This window comes from Narcine bancroftii, chromosome 2 (assembly GCF_036971445.1).
Source record: "Narcine bancroftii isolate sNarBan1 chromosome 2, sNarBan1.hap1, whole genome shotgun sequence".
Taxonomy (NCBI): Eukaryota; Metazoa; Chordata; class Chondrichthyes; order Torpediniformes; family Narcinidae; genus Narcine; species Narcine bancroftii.
In genome coordinates this window covers 92,331,260-92,351,545 of record NC_091470.1, presented here as the reverse complement: position 1 = coordinate 92,351,545, position 20,286 = coordinate 92,331,260, and the positions used below count along the sequence as shown (strand labels likewise).

At 41.5% G+C, this 20,286-nt stretch overlaps 1 protein-coding gene across 4 annotated transcripts in view; it reads left to right on the top strand.

Moving 5' to 3' along the window:
* Window positions 1-19,237, top strand: part of LOC138753900 (F-box/WD repeat-containing protein 1A) — a 66,413-nt gene extending 47,176 nt beyond the window's left edge. For 2 of the 4 annotated variants that reach the window (XM_069917438.1, XM_069917440.1), the window contains 5 exons: window positions 5,442-5,560; window positions 6,884-6,994; window positions 9,821-9,899; window positions 14,361-14,549; window positions 15,307-19,237. In XM_069917438.1, the coding sequence (XP_069773539.1) occupies window positions 5,442-5,560; window positions 6,884-6,994; window positions 9,821-9,899; window positions 14,361-14,522 (471 nt within the window). In that variant the 3' untranslated portion in view covers window positions 14,523-14,549; window positions 15,307-19,237. The remainder of the gene's footprint in view (window positions 1-5,441; window positions 5,561-6,883; window positions 6,995-9,820; window positions 9,900-14,360; window positions 14,550-15,306) is intronic. The other 2 variants (XR_011351502.1, XM_069917439.1) reach the window with 2 other exon arrangements.
* The last annotated feature ends 1,049 nt before the right edge of the window (window positions 19,238-20,286 follow it).

Genomic DNA, 20,286 nt, shown 5'->3' with positions numbered 1-20,286 from the left:
GATAGTCATGTGATGGAAACAAAATCAAAACTTTACTTCCTGTCTTAAAATTCCTCACTTGAGCTTTCCTGTCAAATAAATGCTTCATTTTACCCTGAACCATTTCTAAATTCTCTTGAGCCAAAGTCCACACTTTTTGTAACCTATCTTTAAATTTAGAAACATAATCCAGCAAATCCAACTGCTCATCCTCATTAACCCACTGTTCTTTTATCAACATTAAAGGTCCTCAAACCTGATGTCCAAACACAATTTCAAAAGGGCTGAAACCTAATGAATCCTGCACATCCTCCCTTGCTGCAAATAACAATAAAGGAATAACTTCATCCCAATCTTTTCCAACCTCCAGACAATAAATCCTCATCATATTTTTAAGAATAGAATGAAATCTTTCCAAAGCTCCGCGAGTTTCAGGATGGTACCCAGATGAAGTGATCTGTTTATTCCCAACTCATAAATCAACTGCTGAAACAACCCAAACATAAAGTTAGATCCTTGATCACTCTGGATCTCTTTAGGTAGTCCAAAAACTGTGAAAAATCTTTCCAGAGCCTTTACCACATTTTGGCTTTACTATCTCTAAATGGTATAGCCTTTGGAAATCTTGATGCTGTACACAAAATTGTTAATAAGTACTGATTCCCAGACTTAGTTTTCGGCAGGGGACCTACACAATCCACAATAACCCTAGTGAAAGTTTCCCCAACCACAGGAATAGGTTGCAATGGAGCTACTTGAGGACCCTGGTTAGGTTTCTCCACAACCTGATAAAAATGACATGTCTGGCACCAATTTACAACATCCTTACGCAAACCTGGCCAGAAAAATTGTCTCAAAATCTTATTCATGGTTTTATTTACACCAAGATGACCACCCAAAGATGTACTCTGGGCTAGATTTAAAATTGAATTCTGATAATTTCTCGGATCAACCACCTGATGAATCACCCCTCCCCCGTGCCCCCCCACCCCACTCTTCATTAGCAGAAATATCAAGAGTTCTCCATTTTCTCATCAACAATTCATCCTTCAAGTAATATCCACAAGCCATTTCTTTAATCTCCTGTTCAGTTACTGCTTTGTCCCTCAAGTCAACAAATTAACTCTTTCTTTGGTAAAGAGAAATCCTTACTCTCACAATTACCCTGCTCTTTCAAAACTACTTCAAAACTATTGTCTAATAAAAACGAGACACCCTGCATGGGTAACTTTGAAATTACTTCTACTACAACAGATCCTTTAACTAATTCTGAATTTAGCACTATGTTGTGAAGAGATATTGACTCTACCTCATCTCCAACTCCTTTAATCAAAGTTGTCTCTCCTATGTCAGTCCTTTGATCCAGAGTTAAAATACTTTCCAACAACAATGACTGAGCAGCCCCCCAGTATCTCTCAGAATTTTAACGGGAACCTGTGATTCTCCCTCCTATACTGAAACAAAATATCTGGCACAAAAGGTTTGAAAACATCCATGACCTTCTTACCAGGGTTTGGAACATCTGCTCTCCTTAAATTCCACTATTTGAATATATGCTCTGGTAAAACCTCCTTTTGTCATCTCTTTTTAAATACTAGACATTTTGCAATAACATGACCAGGTTTACAAAAATGACATACAAATCCAGAAATTCTGTCCTTTCCCACCATCTTTTCTCTTTGCATTCTCTCCAGACTTAATTTCAGGTTTACTAGTCTGCTCCACAATAACCTTCTGAAAAGGCTTATTAATCTGTTCCACATTAACTTCCTGAAAATGTTTTACTATTCTGAAATGTACCTTTGTGAATTAGGGCAAATTTGTCCGCTAATCTAGCCGTTTGTAGCCACGTCCCCACGTCTATCTCATCCAGGTATAATTTAATCTCCTTTGGGACACACCTTTTCATTTCCTCAATGAATATCAATTCTCTCAATCTGTCAAAATCATTGTTTATTCCTTTTCAGGTGCATCAATGGTCAAAACATACAGATTGCTTCAGAGAAAAATCCATATAAGATTGATTCCATGTTTTCACCAAATTCCAAAATTTTTATCTATATGCTTCTTTTGCCAAATCATCAGCTTTAAATACTACTTGTTTAACAGTATCATAATTTCCCATTTGCTCTGTAGTCAAGCTAGAGGATGCAATTTGTGTTTTTCCCTTCAATACACTTTGGAGCGTAAGGGGCCATTTTCCCTTTGGCCATCTTGAGCTCTCATTAACCTTTTGAAAAAGATGAAAATATGTATCTATATCTCCCTCATCAAAAGGAGGAACTAGATTTACCTCTCTACTCACCAAAAAGCTCTCCCCAGGAGTTACAGCCTCATTTCTCTTACCTCACTCCATTTCAATTTTTATCTTCACTAATTGAAACCATCTGTCCCTTTCAATCTTTCCCAAGTCATATTTTCTTTGTCTTTCATCACCCACCCTCCATTTTCAGCTACCTCTAAATCATATTTCCTCCATTTTTCAGTTTTCTCTGTCTCATGTTTCCTCTGTTTCTTAGCCTCTTCTCTTTGTTTTTCAGCTTGGTCTGTCTCATATTATCTCCAACACCCTCTATTTCTCTCTTTCTTCTTCCATCCTCAATCTCTCCAATTCCAATTGCAATTCAATAGATCTGTCCTCTGGAAAATTTTCTAAGTCCTTCTCAACAAATTTTCCCTCATCTATATAATATTTCATTGTAATCCTCTATACTTGTATTTTCCTCATCCAATGCATAACTTCAGTCAGTTTTAATGCCTTAGAAATAGCCATCAGTTCCTCTTTCCTCTTGCTCTGCAGCTCTGCAGGTGATGGCTGTGACAAAAATGTATTAACATCCATTGCTGCTGTTTTTCCATACAAGCTTTAAATTAGCTTGAAAAAAATACCAATTAACTAATAAATCACAAAAACTCCAATTTTCAAATCGAACGGACAAGTCCCCATAAAATGTTAGAAGAACACAAAAACCCAGTAGCAATAGATATTCACCAAGACAAATGGTTACTTAAACAATAGTTGCTTTTAATTATCTTTAAACATTAAAATAGAATCAAACTTTATCTTATCACTAATTTACTTAACCCCCTTCTAATTCTAAGTGCACATGTATGTAATGTGTGTGTGTAAGTTTAGAAAAGTTCTTGGTTCACAGTCCAATCTCACTTCTCATTCCCCTAAGTTCACTGGTTGCAGACAATTCTTATACTATGCACAGAATTTAACATTTATAAAATTCACCAGGCTTTGGTGCTTGAAAGGTAAATGGTTACCGCTCAGGAAGGTTCTTGTCTGTTTTCAGAGAGAGATTTGTTGTTCTAGGCCATCCACAACTGATATACTTCCATCAGCCACTCCAGTGTCCTGCTGATTTAACTTGCCCCTTCAGGGTTCTCCAGGTGATAACTTCTTTCTTTCAGGTCACCACAGAGTTCCTTTTTGTTTCACTTATTCCAAGTGAAATATTAGACAACCAGTCCTCTCCTCTTTCATGAACCACAAGTGTTTTGACCAGGCTGTCTTCCAAATTGTCTTTCCAGCTTGTCCTGTTCCAATCCCAGCTACTTCTGCCGGATGTAACACTGTCAAGTGATCTCTGCCCCTCTCTCTTTCTCTCTCTCTCTCTCTCTCTCTCTCTCTCTGTCTCTCTCTCTCTCTCTCAGAGAGAAAGCCTGTTTGACTCTCTGCTTGCAAAACCACATGACTCTCTTACAACTCTCTTCCAGACAGCAGCGGCCCCAGCATGCTCTTTCATCTGTTGCCTTTGGTACACAACAATCCATTAGTAATGTCTCTTGAGCACTCTTCAAAGCTCTTGTAGCCGATATGTCTAGCATGGGGCAGAGCTCCAGTATTTCATATAAGATCTGTTTTAAAGTGTTTGTATGTGACCTACTCTAACAAACTTTTTCCAATTTATCTCCCAAGAACATATCTATATACTCTATATACCCTGTCTCAGTACATATATCAAAATAAATAAATATTATTAAATAAATTGTATGAGCAGCTCATCAATCATTGGACAGTCTCACTGCTGGTGGGAAGAAGCTGTTCCTCAGCCTGGTGGTGCTGGCTCTGATCCTCCTGTATCTTTTAGTAGTAACTAGAATATGCTGTGTGCGGGGTGGTAGGGGTCCTTAATGATTTTGCACAGTCTCTTCAGACAACGATACCGGTAGATCACGTCAATGGGGAGAGGGAGACCCCAGTGGTCCCCTCTACTGCTCTTATGATCCTGTGGATTGACCTCTGATCCACAGCTCTATAGCAACCATACCACACTGTGATGCAGCCAGCCAGCTCCTGGAGAAAGTTAACAGAATGGTGGCCAGTAGCCTTGCACGCCTCAGTCTTCTCAGGAATTGCAGTCACTGTTGCGCCTTCCTGACAAGTGAGGAGATGTGTGTCCATGATAGGACACTACTTAAATGGACTCTGAGGACCTTGGTACTCTCTACTTTCTCTACTACCAATCTATTAATGTGTAGTGGAGGGTGATTATCCCTGAAGTCCACAATCATCTACTTTTGTCCATGTTGAGACAAAGATTGTTATTGCACCATATCATGAGATTTTCCACATCTTTTCTGTAGCACAACATGTTGTTGTTGCTGATGAGGCCAGGAGCTGGATCTGGCAGTGCAATTATGGGTCAGAAGCGGGCTGAGCATACAGCCCTGAGGTGTGCCAGTGCTCAGAATTATGGTTCTTGAGGTTCTGTTACCAATCTGGACAGACTGTGGTCTTTCTATTAGGAAGTCCAGGATACAATTTATAAAGTAATAAACTCATCAGACAGAGCATCCAATTTTGGTTGAGGAACAATTATTGATCTATAATTTGGTTTCATCCAACAGATGAAATCTCAGTATAACTCTGAAGTACAGCATTTTAACAATACAATATACACTGTTATTCCCTCAATGCTGCTCTGGGGTCATCAGCTTGCATTCTCTCCCTCAGTATTTAAAGAGAGAACTTTTCTTCACCTGTGGAAATGATCCATAGGTCCTCTAGAAGAAATGGTATTCCTATTATATTAGAACTCTTCATGACAGGATACAAAAATGCAAATTGATAAAGTGGAAGGAGTGCACTCAGCCCCTCAAGCCTGCCCTGCCGTTCACCATGATAATTTCTAATCTGCCCCAGACCTCTACGCCTCCACTCTGCCAGTCCTCCTTAGCTCTCAATTCCCCCATCTTTCTACATTTATTTTCCTTCATTTCAATTACTTATAACAATCTGAATATTTTTAATAAACCCAAATGAATCACCTATAGTTTTCAGCTTAAAAATCCATTCTTCCATATTTCTTCTCAATCAATAAATTTATCCAGGTTACTTTGTTCTCTTAATTCTTTTAAGATGAAATTTGGAATCTAAACTATTCCCTCATTGTGTCCTGTGTCTACTTATAATAACATCCTTGTCCATAACCCCCACAACTCTCATTTAGGTGTGGAACACTGGATCCTGTGAGTTTGTCCGAACGTTAAACGGACACAAGCGAGGCATCGCATGCCTGCAGTACCGGGACAGGCTCGTGGTCAGTGGTTCCTCGGATAATACAATCCGGTAAGTCTCTTGGGCATTTATTGCAAACTGTCATCCCCACCAAAACAGGAAACTGCTGGTTTGGCCATTTCTAATAACAAATGTCTTCAGGTTACCACTTGAAATGTTTATTTTTAGCAGAAAAGGGCAAGTTTTATCACCTTTCACGATCTTGGAACGTCTCAAAGCATTGGAAATGTGATACTGATTTGATAACTATTCTTAAAGATGCTGAATTGGGGATAAGTATGAAGAGACGAGGACAAGCACTGTTTTCCAGTAATGGCCATGGCATCTTTTGCATCCATTTATAAGGACAGAGAGGCCACACTTCAGTCTCATCTGAAGCTGAGTATTTCCAAAGATGTAGGATTCACAGGAACGGTAAACGATCTAATTGTGCAACTGTTTTCCAGAGATGCAGGAATTTCCAGGCACGTCTTGCTGTTAAACAGAAGGAGCAAAACCACATTAATCTCTTGCAAGTTGGATGGAGTCAAAACTTAGGAAATGTTCTCCGATGGTTTACTCCAAGTTAACCTGTTATTTTCTCCTGTTTATCTGACAATTTAAGAAATCTCAACCTTAAAAACATCTTCAAAATATGAAGTCAAACAAAATCTGACATCAAACCATGTCATTGGGATAAGAGCTGACCAAAAGCTCTAACCCAGGGGTGGCCCTCCTTTTAATTTTTAAGTTAAACATATGGCACAGTAACATGTCATTTCGGCCCACGTGTGTAGGTTAATTGGACTCATGGGCCGAAATGACCTGATACTGTGCTGTACCTCTAAATTAAAAATTGAAAGTTTGGCCACTCCTGCTCTAGGTAAAGGGTAGGGTTTCAAGAGCTCTGGAAGAGGGGAGAGATGGGGTAGAATAGTCTCCACAGCCGATCTACCTTTGGTTGCAGATCCCATTTACCAGTACCCTCCTTTTTAATAAAATACTGTGGCATTGCAAATAGTGTAGCTGTCTCATGGCTCCAGCAACCAGAGTTCAATCTCGACCTCCAGCACTGTTTTTATAGAGTTTGCCTGTGGCCATGTGCATTTTCCAAAGGTGTGCTGATCAATGGGCTGCAAGATGTCCCTAGTATATATCTGAGTAATAAAAAGGAGAGGTGGTGAGTTAATGAAACGATGGGGTGAATAATTTGCAATCAGGGGAAGAATGTGATTGCTCTGTGCAATGGCATTGACTCAAAGAGCAAAATGGCTTCCTGGTGTTTGGTCGGGAAATATGGAGACCCCTGCTGGGTTTGGAACACGATTTGTGAGCTTTTGCAAATGTGATTGGACATCAGCTTCAATTTCGACCCCTCACCTCTCTCTGCTGTAGGTTATGGGACATTGAGTGTGGTGCTTGCCTGCGGGTCCTGGAAGGTCATGAAGAACTGGTTCGATGCATCCGTTTTGACAACAAACGGATAGTTAGTGGAGCCTACGATGGGTAAGTAAAACATTCCAAGGAACTTCATAGCCAATCAAGTACAGTAAACTGGATGTGCAAAATTTTCGGATGCTTGAGACTCACTTACAATGCAAAATGTAAAATAATTTAAAAAATATCAGTATTGTAGTCCTTAATTGTGTAAAATTCTCTTTAATCAGGTAATTACCTAACTTTAAAAATTTAAATTTATATTTGAATACCTGTCGCTAGCGCTATAACAGCATTTTGCTAACCGTACCGCCATCGTAATTAACTCCCTCTCCCAAGTTTACATAAAGCCTCACTTAATAATATGCTAATAAAGACAAAATCTCTTACTAAGCAGGGATAAGGAGACGCTTTAAGAGAGTCACCTCAACAGCGAGCAGCATCAACCAGCTCTTCATCCTGGGTGACCCCATTGCTATTTCGCACAACTTTATTCAAACAGCTGCTACGAGCAAAGCCCAATCAAGGCCCTCCGCTGGCTGAATATTTGCTCTCACCTTCACCAAAGGGTTATGTGTTACATCGGAGACATTTAAGTTTAGAATTGTAAACTTATATTTAATTTTTTTTTTCTTTTTTTTGTTTGTTTATTTTCCTCAAATTTTTTGCCAGTTGCTTGAATTCCGGATAGAGAGGATTTTATTGTAGTTATTAAATTGTCACAATTATCATGCAGGAAAAAAAGTGACTTGTTTGTTGACAAGCAGCAGTGAGAAAGTAAACAGATCAGATGAAGTGATGTTCATGTGGTCCCTCCTGTTTCTCCATAAACTATACAGATGGTACCAGGGGAAGCACACTGGCCAAAGTGAAGTATCTATGTATAGTGGAGATCCCAACAACTTAATTATTTAATACCTTTCACTGCAGGCTCTTCCTGGGAATGCTTCTGATAAAAGCACAGGTCACTCCTGCACCAAACTCCCATGCTGACATGTCTATCCATGGCCTCGTACTGTCCCACCAAAACCACCTATAAATTGGAGGAGCAACACTTGATTTTCTGTCTGGGCACTCTCCAGCTGGATGTCTCTATCATTAACGTCCAGATTTTGCTAGCATACTCTCCCTTCTCCCTCCCTTCCCTTTCCCTCTGTCTCATTTCCTCCAGCTATTCATCTCCTCTCTCCATTCACCAGCCATCTCCCTCCCCCTGACTGGTGGTGTGTCCTCTCTTCCTTATCCACCTATTACATCCTGCCTTTGGCACTGTGCTCCTCCCCCTGCCTACATTTGCTCTTACCTTGATGAAGGGTTCAGGGCCAAAATATTGGTTATGTATCTTTAATTTTGCTGTATAAAGTGCACTTTTTGAGCATTGTCTTTTTACTTCAACCAGGGTGTCTGGAAACTTTCATGTTTCAAGATTTAATTTATTGTCATGTGATTTAAAAAGTGTCATATTAAATTAAATTACCTTTTGTTTGCTCTAAAGCGGACAGATTTGCCTTCAGCAAAAATTGCCTGAAGAGCCTCTTAGTCAGTGAAAGAGAAGCAAAAGAGATTCCCGCCAGAATCACCAAGTGTCTGAGGATTTACCTCCAGTGCTCCCACAGCCTCCCCAGCCACACAGACTCCAGTCCAAACTTTCGGCAACCCAAGCTCTAGTTCCACAATCAGGAACTCTTCAGCACCCTCACATCCAGTTCTGATAACTTCAGCCAGTCTTGAGCCAGTGTCCAGCAGTTCGCCCCTGGTGTGAGTCCCTTGACCACAATCTCCAGCCCACAACTTGCATGGATTCCTCTCCTCCAGTCATCAACAGCACCGCCACCTGTATATTCCTCAGACGCAAAACCCCTGGTCTGCCGCTATGGTTATCAACCTGTGGGTTGTCTCCTCTGCTTCTTCTCATACCGGCTGTGGTCACCATGTTTTCTGGTGCCCTGCACCAGTCCGCCACTTCCCCAGAGTGTGCAACTTTTTGGCTGTTGCCGATCATAAGCGGCACCATCTTGGACGCAGACCACACAGTCGGAGGATTTTAAATAAAATTACTATCCACTCCTTTAATCAACCATTTAAAACCCATGTGGAGCTGACAGCAGTCAGACTGGGTGGTTGGACCCTGTGGGAGCGCTGTGTCTTCACTCCCTGCTCTCCACAGGTCCGTACCAGCACTGTCACTGTCATTACAACAGCTCCAACGGTGCCATCGTTTTTTTTTCTTGTGGAAGTAAGCAGGTGACCAAATATTTGGCTTGGCATGGAGGTCAAGGTGTATCTTTGATGAGAAAACGGGGGAATTTGGAGCAGGAATTCCTGAGCACATTGGCAGTGATGGCAAAGCATTGGGAATTAGAAATGATCAAGAGGTCAGAATTGGAGGAGTGTAGAAATTTTTCAGCTTGGTTGGGAGGAGATTATAGAGGTTTGGAGGGATGAGTCTATGGAGGAACATGAACATGCAAGAATGGAGGCATTGGCCAGACAAGAAGCTAGCCTGGGTCGCTTTGGAAGCAGGGCCTGACGGATGACAGGTCTTGGCATGTTAGGTCACAGAGGAGGTGCCAGCAGTCATTGATCTAGATTCCTCCATCTATAATCTTGCGTTTTTTCAGCTGTCATTGGTTTGTCATGTGGTGGGCTTCAAGAGTTGAATGGAGCAGTCAATCCATGCTCCGCCATCCTGGAACAGTTAACACCAGCTGAGCTGCCAGACCAGCATTCAGCCACTGGACAAGATTCCTCCTGCCCCCCTGGAGGATTTTAGGCAAAATGACCATGCATGGTCAGGCAACCTGCTGACGCACACACAGGGTGTCTCTGGGCCGTGGTCAGTCAGTGCAGTGCTTTAATTTAATTTGATTGATCTCTTTTTTTCTTGTTTCAAAGCAAAATTAAGGTTTGGGACTTGGTGGCTGCATTGGACCCCCGATCGCCAGCTGGGACCCTTTGCTTGCGGACTCTAGTGGTAAGAACTTCATGTTCCACTTCTCAGGAGTTATCCCTTAAACCCATTGGACTCTCGAGCAAACAGCACCTCCAGCTCAATTCCTTTTACTGAATCAAATTCCCCTCTTAAAGTGTGTACAATCTGGATAATAGCAAAACTATTAGCAAACAGATTGGCCGACTGTGTACCAAAAATAGTAAAACAAGATCAAACTGGATTTATTAAGAAAAGATGAACAGCGGATAATGTCTGTAAGTTCATTAATTTAAATCCATGCTGTTCAAGGAAATAAGATACCAACAATGGCTGTTGCTTTAGATGCAGAAAAAGCCTTTGACAGGGTAGAATGGAATTATTTATTCAAAGTATTACAGAGGTTCAACCTACCAGAAAAATATATTAATTTGAATAAAGCATTATATAATGGACCATTAGCGAAGGTGACAGTAAATGGATATTTATCGAACCAATTTAAATTAAGCAGGTCAACTAGGCAGAGATGTCCACTTTTTCGCTTTATCAATAGAACCCTTGGCAGAACTGATAAGAACAGAAAATAAAATAAAAGGATAAAACTAAAGGAGGAGTATAAAATCAGTTTATTTGCAGATAACATCATAGTATACTTAACAGAATCAGAAATATCAATAAAAGAACTACGTAAGAAATTGAAGGAATATGGAGAAATATCGGGGTACAAGATCAACGCAAATAAAAGTGAAGCGATGCCAATGAATAATGCGGATTACACAGAATTTAAGAAAGAATCACCATTTAAATGACAAACACAAGCAATCCAATACCTAGGTATTAGATTAGATAATAATTTAAGCCACCTATACAAATTAAATTATCAGCCATTAATGAAGAAATTACAGGATGACGTAGAACATTGGAAAGAATTGCCACTAACATTGATTGTAAATTGCATTAAAATGAATATCTTCCCAAGGATACCTATTTCAATCGTTGCCAATTCCCTAATTGAGAAATTCTTCAATGAACTAAAGAGAATAATAAGGAAATTCTTATGGGGGAGGGGGTGGAAACCGAGGATAGCATGAAATAAATTTACAGAGTGGTACAAACAAGTGGGTTTGCAGTTACCAAACTTTAAAAATTATTATAGAGCAGCACAATTAAGGTATTTATCAGATTTTTATCAGACAAGGGAAAAACCAAATTGGACTAAAATAGAGCTAGATCAAATAGGGGAGAAGGTACCAGAACATATACTTTATGTGGGATGAAAAACTGGTGCAGTATAAAAGTTCACCAGTACTGCATCATTTATTCAATATATGGAAGAAGATTCACTTAGAAAGGAAAAAAACAAATTACCAAATACCAAAATTATTATTGACGCAAAATCAACTAATCCCTTTCACAATAGATAACCTTTCCTTTAGAGAATGGGAGAGAAAAGGAATTTAAGGAATAGAATTTGTTTTTTTGGGAAATAATTTATTAACATTTGAACAAATGAAGTACAAATATGGAATAACTCATGGTACAATGTTTGCATATCATCAACTGAAAGCCTACTTAAGGGAGAAATTGGGAAGCAGACTGAGATTATCAGAAGGAAGCAGCTTTGAATATGTGATTACAGAAACAAGGTTCATAAAAAGATTTATAACAAACATGTACATCAAGCTGCAAGAGAAGGAAAATTATGAAATAAGCTATAAACCCAAACAAAATTGGGAAAAAACATAAAGATAAAAAATGAAATATGGGAAAAGTTATGCTCTGGAACTATGAAGAATATAATAAACACGAGGTTACACAGATTATATATCACGCCCCAAAAGTTAAAAAAATGGGATCCAACATTATCAGATAGAAGTTTTCACTGTAAGAAGGAAATGGGAACAACAGTACATGCAATTTGGGCATGTGAGAAAGTGAAAAAGTTTTGGGAAGATCTAAATCAGGTATTAAAAAAAAATCACAAAAATCAACATACCAAAAAAATCCAGAGATCTTTCTTCTAAGTAATATAAGAAGTAAAGAGTTAGGCTTCAAGCTGGATGAAGCGCAAAAAAGATTTATTATGATAGCCTTAGCGATAGCAAAAAAATGTATAATGTCAACTTGGAAACCAGAAGAGAGCCTTGAGAGTACAGCAATGGTATATGGAAATGAATAAATGTATTCCATTGGAAAAAATAACATATAATTTAAAAAATAAAGTCACATTATTTGAACAAATTTGGGAACCGTACATGGAACACAACAGAGAGGGCCTACCGCGGACCTCCACCCCCTAAAATGATAAAATGGTAAGAAGACAAAATGACTTGATCCAGTGTGTAAAAGTAGATGACACATTTTTCTTGTTTATTTTCATTGTGTGATGACATTGTTTAATGGTTTTATTGTATTGTATATGTTGAACGTTTAATGGGTTTGGAGGGGGGTGGGAAGGGGGAAGGGAAGGTAGGGGGGACAAAAGGGGAGAAAATGCCACTATATATTTAAGAGGGAAATGTTTGTATGTATTTTGATTGATATGGTTCACAGTGTGAAAATTTTTTTTAAAATTTAAAAACAAAAGTGTTTACAATCTGCAACCTTCTCTGCACAGAGGTGCTCCAGTGAGACCGGATAACGAGTAATCTCTTCTTCTCGAAGGAACGATGCTCTTTGTTATGGGAAGGGAGTAGATTCAGAATTATCGTCATGAAATTCATTGTTTTGTGACATTACAGTGAAAACATTTAAACAACCTTATGAAATAAATAAAAAATAGTGCAAGACAGTCAAAGTAAGGCAATGTTTATAGTTAATTAATCATTCAGGAATCTGATGGCAGATGGGAAGAAGCCGTCCTTGTGCTCATTTTCGCTGAGTGCTCACCTTCGGGCTCCTGTACCTCCTTCCCGATGGTAGCAGAGTGAAGAGGGCCTGGCCTGGGTGGTGGGGGTCCTTGAGGATAGAGGCTGCTTTCTTAAGACACCGCCTCTCATAGATATGATAAATGATGACTGGTGGCCATGACTTCACAAGCTGAATTCACAACCCTCTGGAGTTTTTTCTTGACCTGAGCACTGGAACCTCCATACCTGACACTGATGCAACCAGATAGAATGCCCTCCATGGACCACCTGTAGGAGTTTTCAGAGACATACTGAATCCCCTCAAAATCCGCATAAAGTATAGCCGCTGGCGAGCCTTCTTCGTGATTGCATCGACGTGGAGGCTCCAGGATTCTTGGAGATGTTGACACCCAGGAATTTGAAGTTTTTAAACCCTGTCCTCTGCTAAGTTCTCAATGAAGTCTGGTTTGTGTTCTTCTGATTTCTTCCTGAAGTCCACAATCATCTCCTTGGTTTTGCTAATGTTGAGTGCAAGGTTGTTGGTGTGACACCCCTCAACAAGCTGATCCATCTCCCCCCAGTGTTGGTGTGACACCCCTCAACAAGCTGATCCATCTCCCTCCAGTGTTGGTGTGACACCCCTCAATGGGCTGATCCATCTCCCCCCAGTGTTGGTGTGACACCCCTCAACAAGCTGATCCATCTCCCTCCAGTGTTGGTGTGACACCCCTCAATGAGCTGATCCATCTCCCCCCAGTGTTCGTGTGACACCCCTCAACAAGCTGATCCATCTCACTCCAGTGTTGGTGTGACACCCCTCAATGGGCTGATCCATCTCCCCCCAGTGTTGGTGTGACACCCCTCAATGAGCTGATCCATCTCGCCCCAGTGTTGGTGTGATATTGTCATTTCTGATTCTGCCGACAACTGTGTGTCATCAGCAAGTTTATAAATAGCATTGAAATTGTTCCTAGCCACACAATCACAATGTTCACTTCAGTTGAAATGACCAAAGGTGATTGTATCGGAAGATAATGTCAGAAGAATCAGCAGGTAGTTGCCCAAAGCTTTTGTCTATCCAGTCTAAAATACACCTCAGCCATGGGTTATAGTCATACAAATGAAAAAACTCCTTCAGCCTGAGTTTGAGAACTGAGTTTGTATTGACCATCAAGTGCCATTAACACCAGTCCTACACTAGTCCTCTAAAACTATCCCCATCCTCTAGGATTCTGCTCCTCATCTACACACTAGGGGCAATTTACAGCACCCAATTAACCTACCAACACAAACATCTTTAGGATGTGAGAGGAGTCCAGAGCACCGGGGGAAACCATATGAAAACTCCACACAAGGCAGCACCAGTGGTTGGGGTTGAACCTGAGTCTTGACCCATTGTACTCCAATGACCCCCCCACTGGGTGGGCACTTCTGCCTGATGAGAAAGTGCAGTGTGACGATTGTGAATCTAGAACCTAATGTTTGGTCTATTCAGGTTCTCCGATAGAAGTGGGGAGAGTATTGCTCATCACTCAATAAGCCTTGGATTTAGTGTTTGTGTGATCTCTCTCTCTCTCTCTCTCTCTCTCTCTCTCTCTCTCTCTCTCTCTTTCTCTCTCTCTCTCTCTCTCTCTCTCTCTCTCCCTCCCTCTCTCAGGAGCATTCTGGGCGAGTATTCCGGCTTCAGTTTGATGAGTTCCAGATAGTCAGCAGCTCTCACGATGACACCATCCTGATCTGGGATTTCCTGAATGTGCCCTCTGAGCAGGGTGATGGTTCGCAATCGTCCCCCCGCACCTACACCTACGTGTCCAGATAGATGGAGGCTCTGAGCAGACCAGTAATGGTAAGGAGTGTGCGTGCTTCCATCTCTTTGAAGGCATACGGGGAAACTGGTGATGTGGTAATCCTACCCGGAATCCTTGACAAAGCGAATTGGTTCCATCGCCACTGTCCACTCCCCTCTTGCAGTGTGGCCTAACAGCAGATCATAAAAGCTGGCAAATTCCCAGTGCCCTCCTCTGCTTGGGACAAACTTCCCAAATAGGTGAAAGGTACAGAAATTTACCTATGACTTCAATTTACTGCAAAACACCTAGACCCACAACCAGACTTATCACACATACAGACAAACAATACATACGTAGAACACGTATTCGTCTACACAAATAAATAAATATTGTTTTGTAGATATGAGAGTCTGGGACGGTGAATGTGAGCAGTTCTTTTGGATGTTCAGCATTCTCACTGCCTGTGGGAAGAAGCTGTTCTTCAGCCTGGTGGTGCTGGCTCTGATCCTCCTGGGTCTCTTCCCCGATGGGAGCAGCTGAAAGATGCTGTTTGCGGTGTGAAAGGGCGGGGGGGGGGTCAATGATTTTATGTGCCTTCAGGAATACAAAGGTTTTGTCAACCTCTTGTGTCTCTCCCTCCACATTATTTTCCCACAACCTAGGAACTTTGCATCCACTTTGAAAAGCAAAGATGTTCCCAAGGCAACAGAGAATGACCACCGTGCAGGATTTGGAAGTTGCCTGATAAAGACTAAGCCAACACCTCTGCCTCACCATTTGATGTTTTATTGACATTTTTCTTTCTATCTCTAGATTCCCACAAGAAATCCAGCTTTTAGGCAGTGAACCTGCAACAAACCTGAGCCACACATTCATACAATGAAATTATTACATTGAAGGGGTCTGTGAGTCAGTGTGGCATTGCTGCCTGCTGAGTGAAGAGTGAGAGCATTTTTGAAAGAGGAAAGCCCCCATTGCCACCCCTGCCTCACACATACATCATTGCATCAGTGAAGGAAGTTTAAATTCGATCTTCAACCATCGCGAAGTAATCCAGCCCAAACAGTTAATTTTGTAAATTTGCAAGGACTGAAAACTTGAAGGAACTTCAAAGACAGAACGCTAAATAGAGAATCTTTGTAAAGGGAGGTGTCAGAAGGGCCGCAAGGAACTGGTGACTGCTTGTGAAGTGACCATATGTTTCTTTGCACTTTCCCTTTGTGTTCCTCTCCAGCCCTCTGTTCTTCGATAGAGGTCCCAGTGGTACTGAGCTCCACAGAGCAGAAGATCCCAGGTATCAACCTTAGTCTCTTTCGGCCCTGGAGGGAAGCGGGGGGGGGGGTGTGGGGGTTTGATTCATGCAAACAAAATCAACCTACTTTGAAAAGTTATAGAGCTCCTACCATCTTTCTCGCCATCCTCTCCCAGGTAAATGCAGATTCAAGCCTTCAACCCGGTAAGGCTCAAAATAAAATGGTGCTGCTTTGCATTGGAAGAGGGGCTCCCTTACTCCTATGACTAGTTTGGAGTGCAAAGCAATGTGTGTACCTCACAAGTACAGTGGATGGAGCTGCACTTTCATTGATAAATCTAGCTGTGTCTTTTCAAAAAGCCATGCCAGAAATAGAGACTTGTGTGAATTTGAGTGAAGTCTCTCCGATGCTTGAAAACCCGAGGGTTGGCATGAGTCAGGGATTCACCTTGCACCTGGGACCTGTGGCTCAAACTCTACTACAGTTTGGCCATGCAGCCGACTGACTGCAGCTAGGATTAAAGAGCAGATACGCTGCTGGACCCCTGAAAGCTCCTGGTGAGAAGACTCCTGCCATGACCCTATCTATACCCAAGGACTGTTTAAATGACTGGCCCTGGGGCAGTGACTGGTATGTGCACACCAGCCAAGAGCAAATGTATTGAAAACAGGCACACCAATCGAAGACAACAGTGTAGATCTGTTCTCAGTGATGTTTCAGTCCCTACTAATAAGTTGTATATTTGTATGTCATCACCTTCCTTCTGAGAGCAGGGGAGGTATTGTGTTGATTGAAACCAATGTGCAATTTTAGTTACTTTTGTAAAGCTTGTGTAATATATAGCACCTTCTCTGTTTCTTCATGCAGTATACATCTTGCCTTTCAGGCTTCAACAAACTCTGGGACTCTTGATGTTGAAACCTCATCAGTATCTCATGAGGATGGGCTCAAGCTGTGAGAGAAGGGGTTCAGTTGCTCTTGCTACTGTCTCTCTGTCTCTGTCTCAGTGTGTGTGTATGTGTGTGTGTGTGTCTCTCTCTCTCTCTCTCTCACCCACCTGCACACCCCTTCCTTCTCTGTTACTTCAATATGGTAGGGTCAGTCTCACTGCATCCAGTAAGAAAAATTGGGAATGATTTATAACAACAGTTACCACTTTCCATCTCCAACCTATGGAAACAGTGGCATTTGTGGCTGTCCCTCGCCCACACCTTTCTCCACTCCAAGCCTGTATTCCATGATTTCTGCAGTGACTTGGGTTTGAGGGGGCAATTCATTCTCTGCATGACAACAGTACAGTAAAGAAAGCAGTAGATCCTGGAGGACATTCATCCCATCATCGCACAGCCAGTATTTACCTGGGTGATGGAAGAACTTGTGATTCAGGCAAAGGTTAGCACTAAACCAAAGGTGTTGCTTAGACCCAGTTCTCTTCTGAAAGTTTCCCCTATCAATTCTACAAGGCAGATAGTTAAAATCTATGCTCCCCAAACAATGTGTTCACTACACATCAACATGGTCAAACAGTTGTCGTGAAGACCAGACCTCCATGGTGTGCCCAGCCTGGCTTAATTTTTATTTTGGATTCCAAGTTCTCTTTTTATTACTTGACTCTGGCTTTGGTAGTGAATTGTGCTATTTTTCTACACTTTCTTATTTTGTTCTGTGGATTATTTATGTCATCTTTTTTTAAAAAAAAACAAATGCAATCTTCAAGAAATGTGGTTTGTGATTAAATTGCAATTTATCATTCCCCTGACTTGCAAGGATATCGAATGTCCACATTTTTTTTTTAGACAACACTTCAAAATTTTGGCCTGAGGTTTCTACCTCCATTTAAATTGCCAGTAACCACACTGAGGACTGCTTTTCTTTGTTCATTTTGACTGGACGATGGCTTGGAACACAGCTTCTCTGCTTGAAGGAGGACTATCCCATTTCTTTGCCTGACTCAAATACTTCAATCTGGAAACCTTTTCTGCATCATCAAGTTTATTAACCAGACATTTTGCTCCTGTTATGGCACAGCCTTTGCTCTAGTTTACAAAGTCCAATGATCCAGTCCTGTCCTGGTACTTTCAAAAATTCATAAACTTCAATTCCCAGGCTTCAAGTGACAGTCCTTCCTTCAGGAATGGTCTGGAAGCACATTAGGTGGAAATGTTTCTCATGAATCATCTGTTGGCTTTAAGGCAGGTCAACATCCTTAGTTGTGTCCTCTCCCATATGTGCAAATATTTTCTTATCATAATGTGGATAAAGTAAAGGTGCAGAAGATTTATTCATTTGAAACTGAAAGTTATGTTAAGTTGGAAAAGAAAAAAACATCATCTCATTGTAACATTTGTCACTCAATTTTCTATCTGCATAATTATGTTTCTGGATTTGTTTTAAGTGATTGAATAAATGAACCTATTCAGGTGGGGGGGGGGGGTGGAATTATTATCTTTTCAGCAACCCAGTTTTCTAAAGCAAATGGGTGACCATAACCTATCTGTTCTTTAACCAATGATCACAAGTGTTGGCAATAGAATCATTGAGTAATGAAGCAAAAACTCAGCAGGTCAAACAGTATCCTTTATATAGCAAAGATAAAGATACATAACCAATGTTTCAGGCTTGACCCCCTTCTTGAAGGTATGAGCAAAATGTAGGAAAGCTGCCTGGTTGGAGGGTAGGCAGGCCCACTGGCAGGAGATATTAGGTTGATATGGGCACACCAGCAAGGGGGGTGGGGGATGGCTCCATGAATGGAGAGGAAAGCGGGTGGAGAGCTGAAAGAAAGAAGAGAGAGGGATGGGGAAGAGAGGGAGAATAGGGATTAGTCTAGCAGAAACTGGAGAAGTCGATGTTAATGCCATCCAGTTGAGAATGCCCAGACAAAAGTGTTGCTTCTCCAATTTATAGATGGCCTTGGTTTGGTAATGCATGGGGCCATCGACAGGCATGTCAGCACACGAGTGCGGCACAGAATTGAAATAGTTGTCCTCCGGGAGATGGCTGTCATTGATTGGCAGAGCGACGTTGCTCAGTGAAGTGATCTCCCAGTCTGTGTCCAGTTTCTCTGATGTAGAAGCCACAATAGGAGCACCGGATGCAGTAGATAACATCCATAGATTCACAAGTGAGCTGTTGCTTCACTTGGAAGGACTGTTTGGGGCCCTGAATGGTGGTGAGCAAGGAGATGGGGGCACATGTGGCACTTTTTGCAGCCATTGGGGTAATTGCCAAGGGAGCAATTAGTGGGAAGGGGTGAGTGGACATGGAGAGAGCAGTCCTTACAGAAGGTGGAGAGGGTGTCTGGTGGTGGGATTATGTAGGTGACAGAAATGATAGAAGATAATATGTGGAGTCTAGTGGGGTGAAAGGTGAGGTCAAGGGGAATCCTGGTTTTATTGTGTGTAAGGCAGGAGGTTCCCAACCAGTGGGCCACAGCATGTTTCCATGTGGGTCTTTAAAAATGTTAAATAAAATACTTTAAATTAGATAAAGATCTGTTTCTTACAGAGCTGCCTTTGACTTGAAAATATTACTCAGTCATTGCCATTAGTGGGCCATGGCATGTTAGCCACATGGGCCTTAAACTGAAAAAGGCTGAGAACCATTAGTCAAGGGGTAGAGGGCCCAGGGAAGATATGGTAGGAAATGGTGGAGATGCAGATAAGGGCTGAGTTGATGGTAGTGGAGGGGAAGTCACAATTTCTGAAGAAGGAGAACATCTTGGAATATCTAGACTGAAGTCCTCATCTTGGGAGCAGATAACGACAAACAGAGGTATTGAGAGAAACCTTGCAGGGAACTGGATGTGAAGTATCATGGAACCCACTACTTTGTATGTTTATAAAAAACCCTACACCTGATGTCGCCCCTAAACTTTCCTCCCCTCACCTTGTTAAGATGTCCTCTGGTGTTTGAGGAGTAAAACATGAAAGTCTGCAGACACAGTAATTGAAGTAAAAACACAAACCTGGAGAAATTCAAAGTCAAAAAGAGTTATTTCTGTAGCAAAGAAAAAGAGACATAGCTAACGTTTTGGGATTGAGCGCTTGATCAAGGTATGAACAAAATATAGGCAGATGCCCATGCCCAAACAAAATGTGTGGGCAGGGAGTGGAGCACAGTCCCACAGGCAGGAGGTAATAGGTGGATAAGGAAAGGTGCACCAGAAAATGGGGTTGGGGGTGGCTCTGAAAGAGGGAAGGGGTGGAAAGCTGGAGGAAAGAAGAAAGAAAAGGATAATGGGGAGTGGGCTAGCAGAAACCAGGGAAGTCGATGTTAATGACACCAGGTTGGAGAATACCCAGATGGAAAATTAGGTGTTGCTCCTCCAATTTACGGGTGGTCTTGGTTTGCCAAGGACAGACACGTCAGCCCACGAGTTAGGTGCAGAATTGAAATGCTTGGCCACTGGGAGATTCCTGTCATTGTTGCAGACAGAGCGAAGGTGCTCAGCAAAGCGATCTCCCAATCTGCATCCAGTCTTTCCAATACAGAAAAAAACTAAAACACAAAATACTGTAGAAGCTCAGCAGGTCAGTGT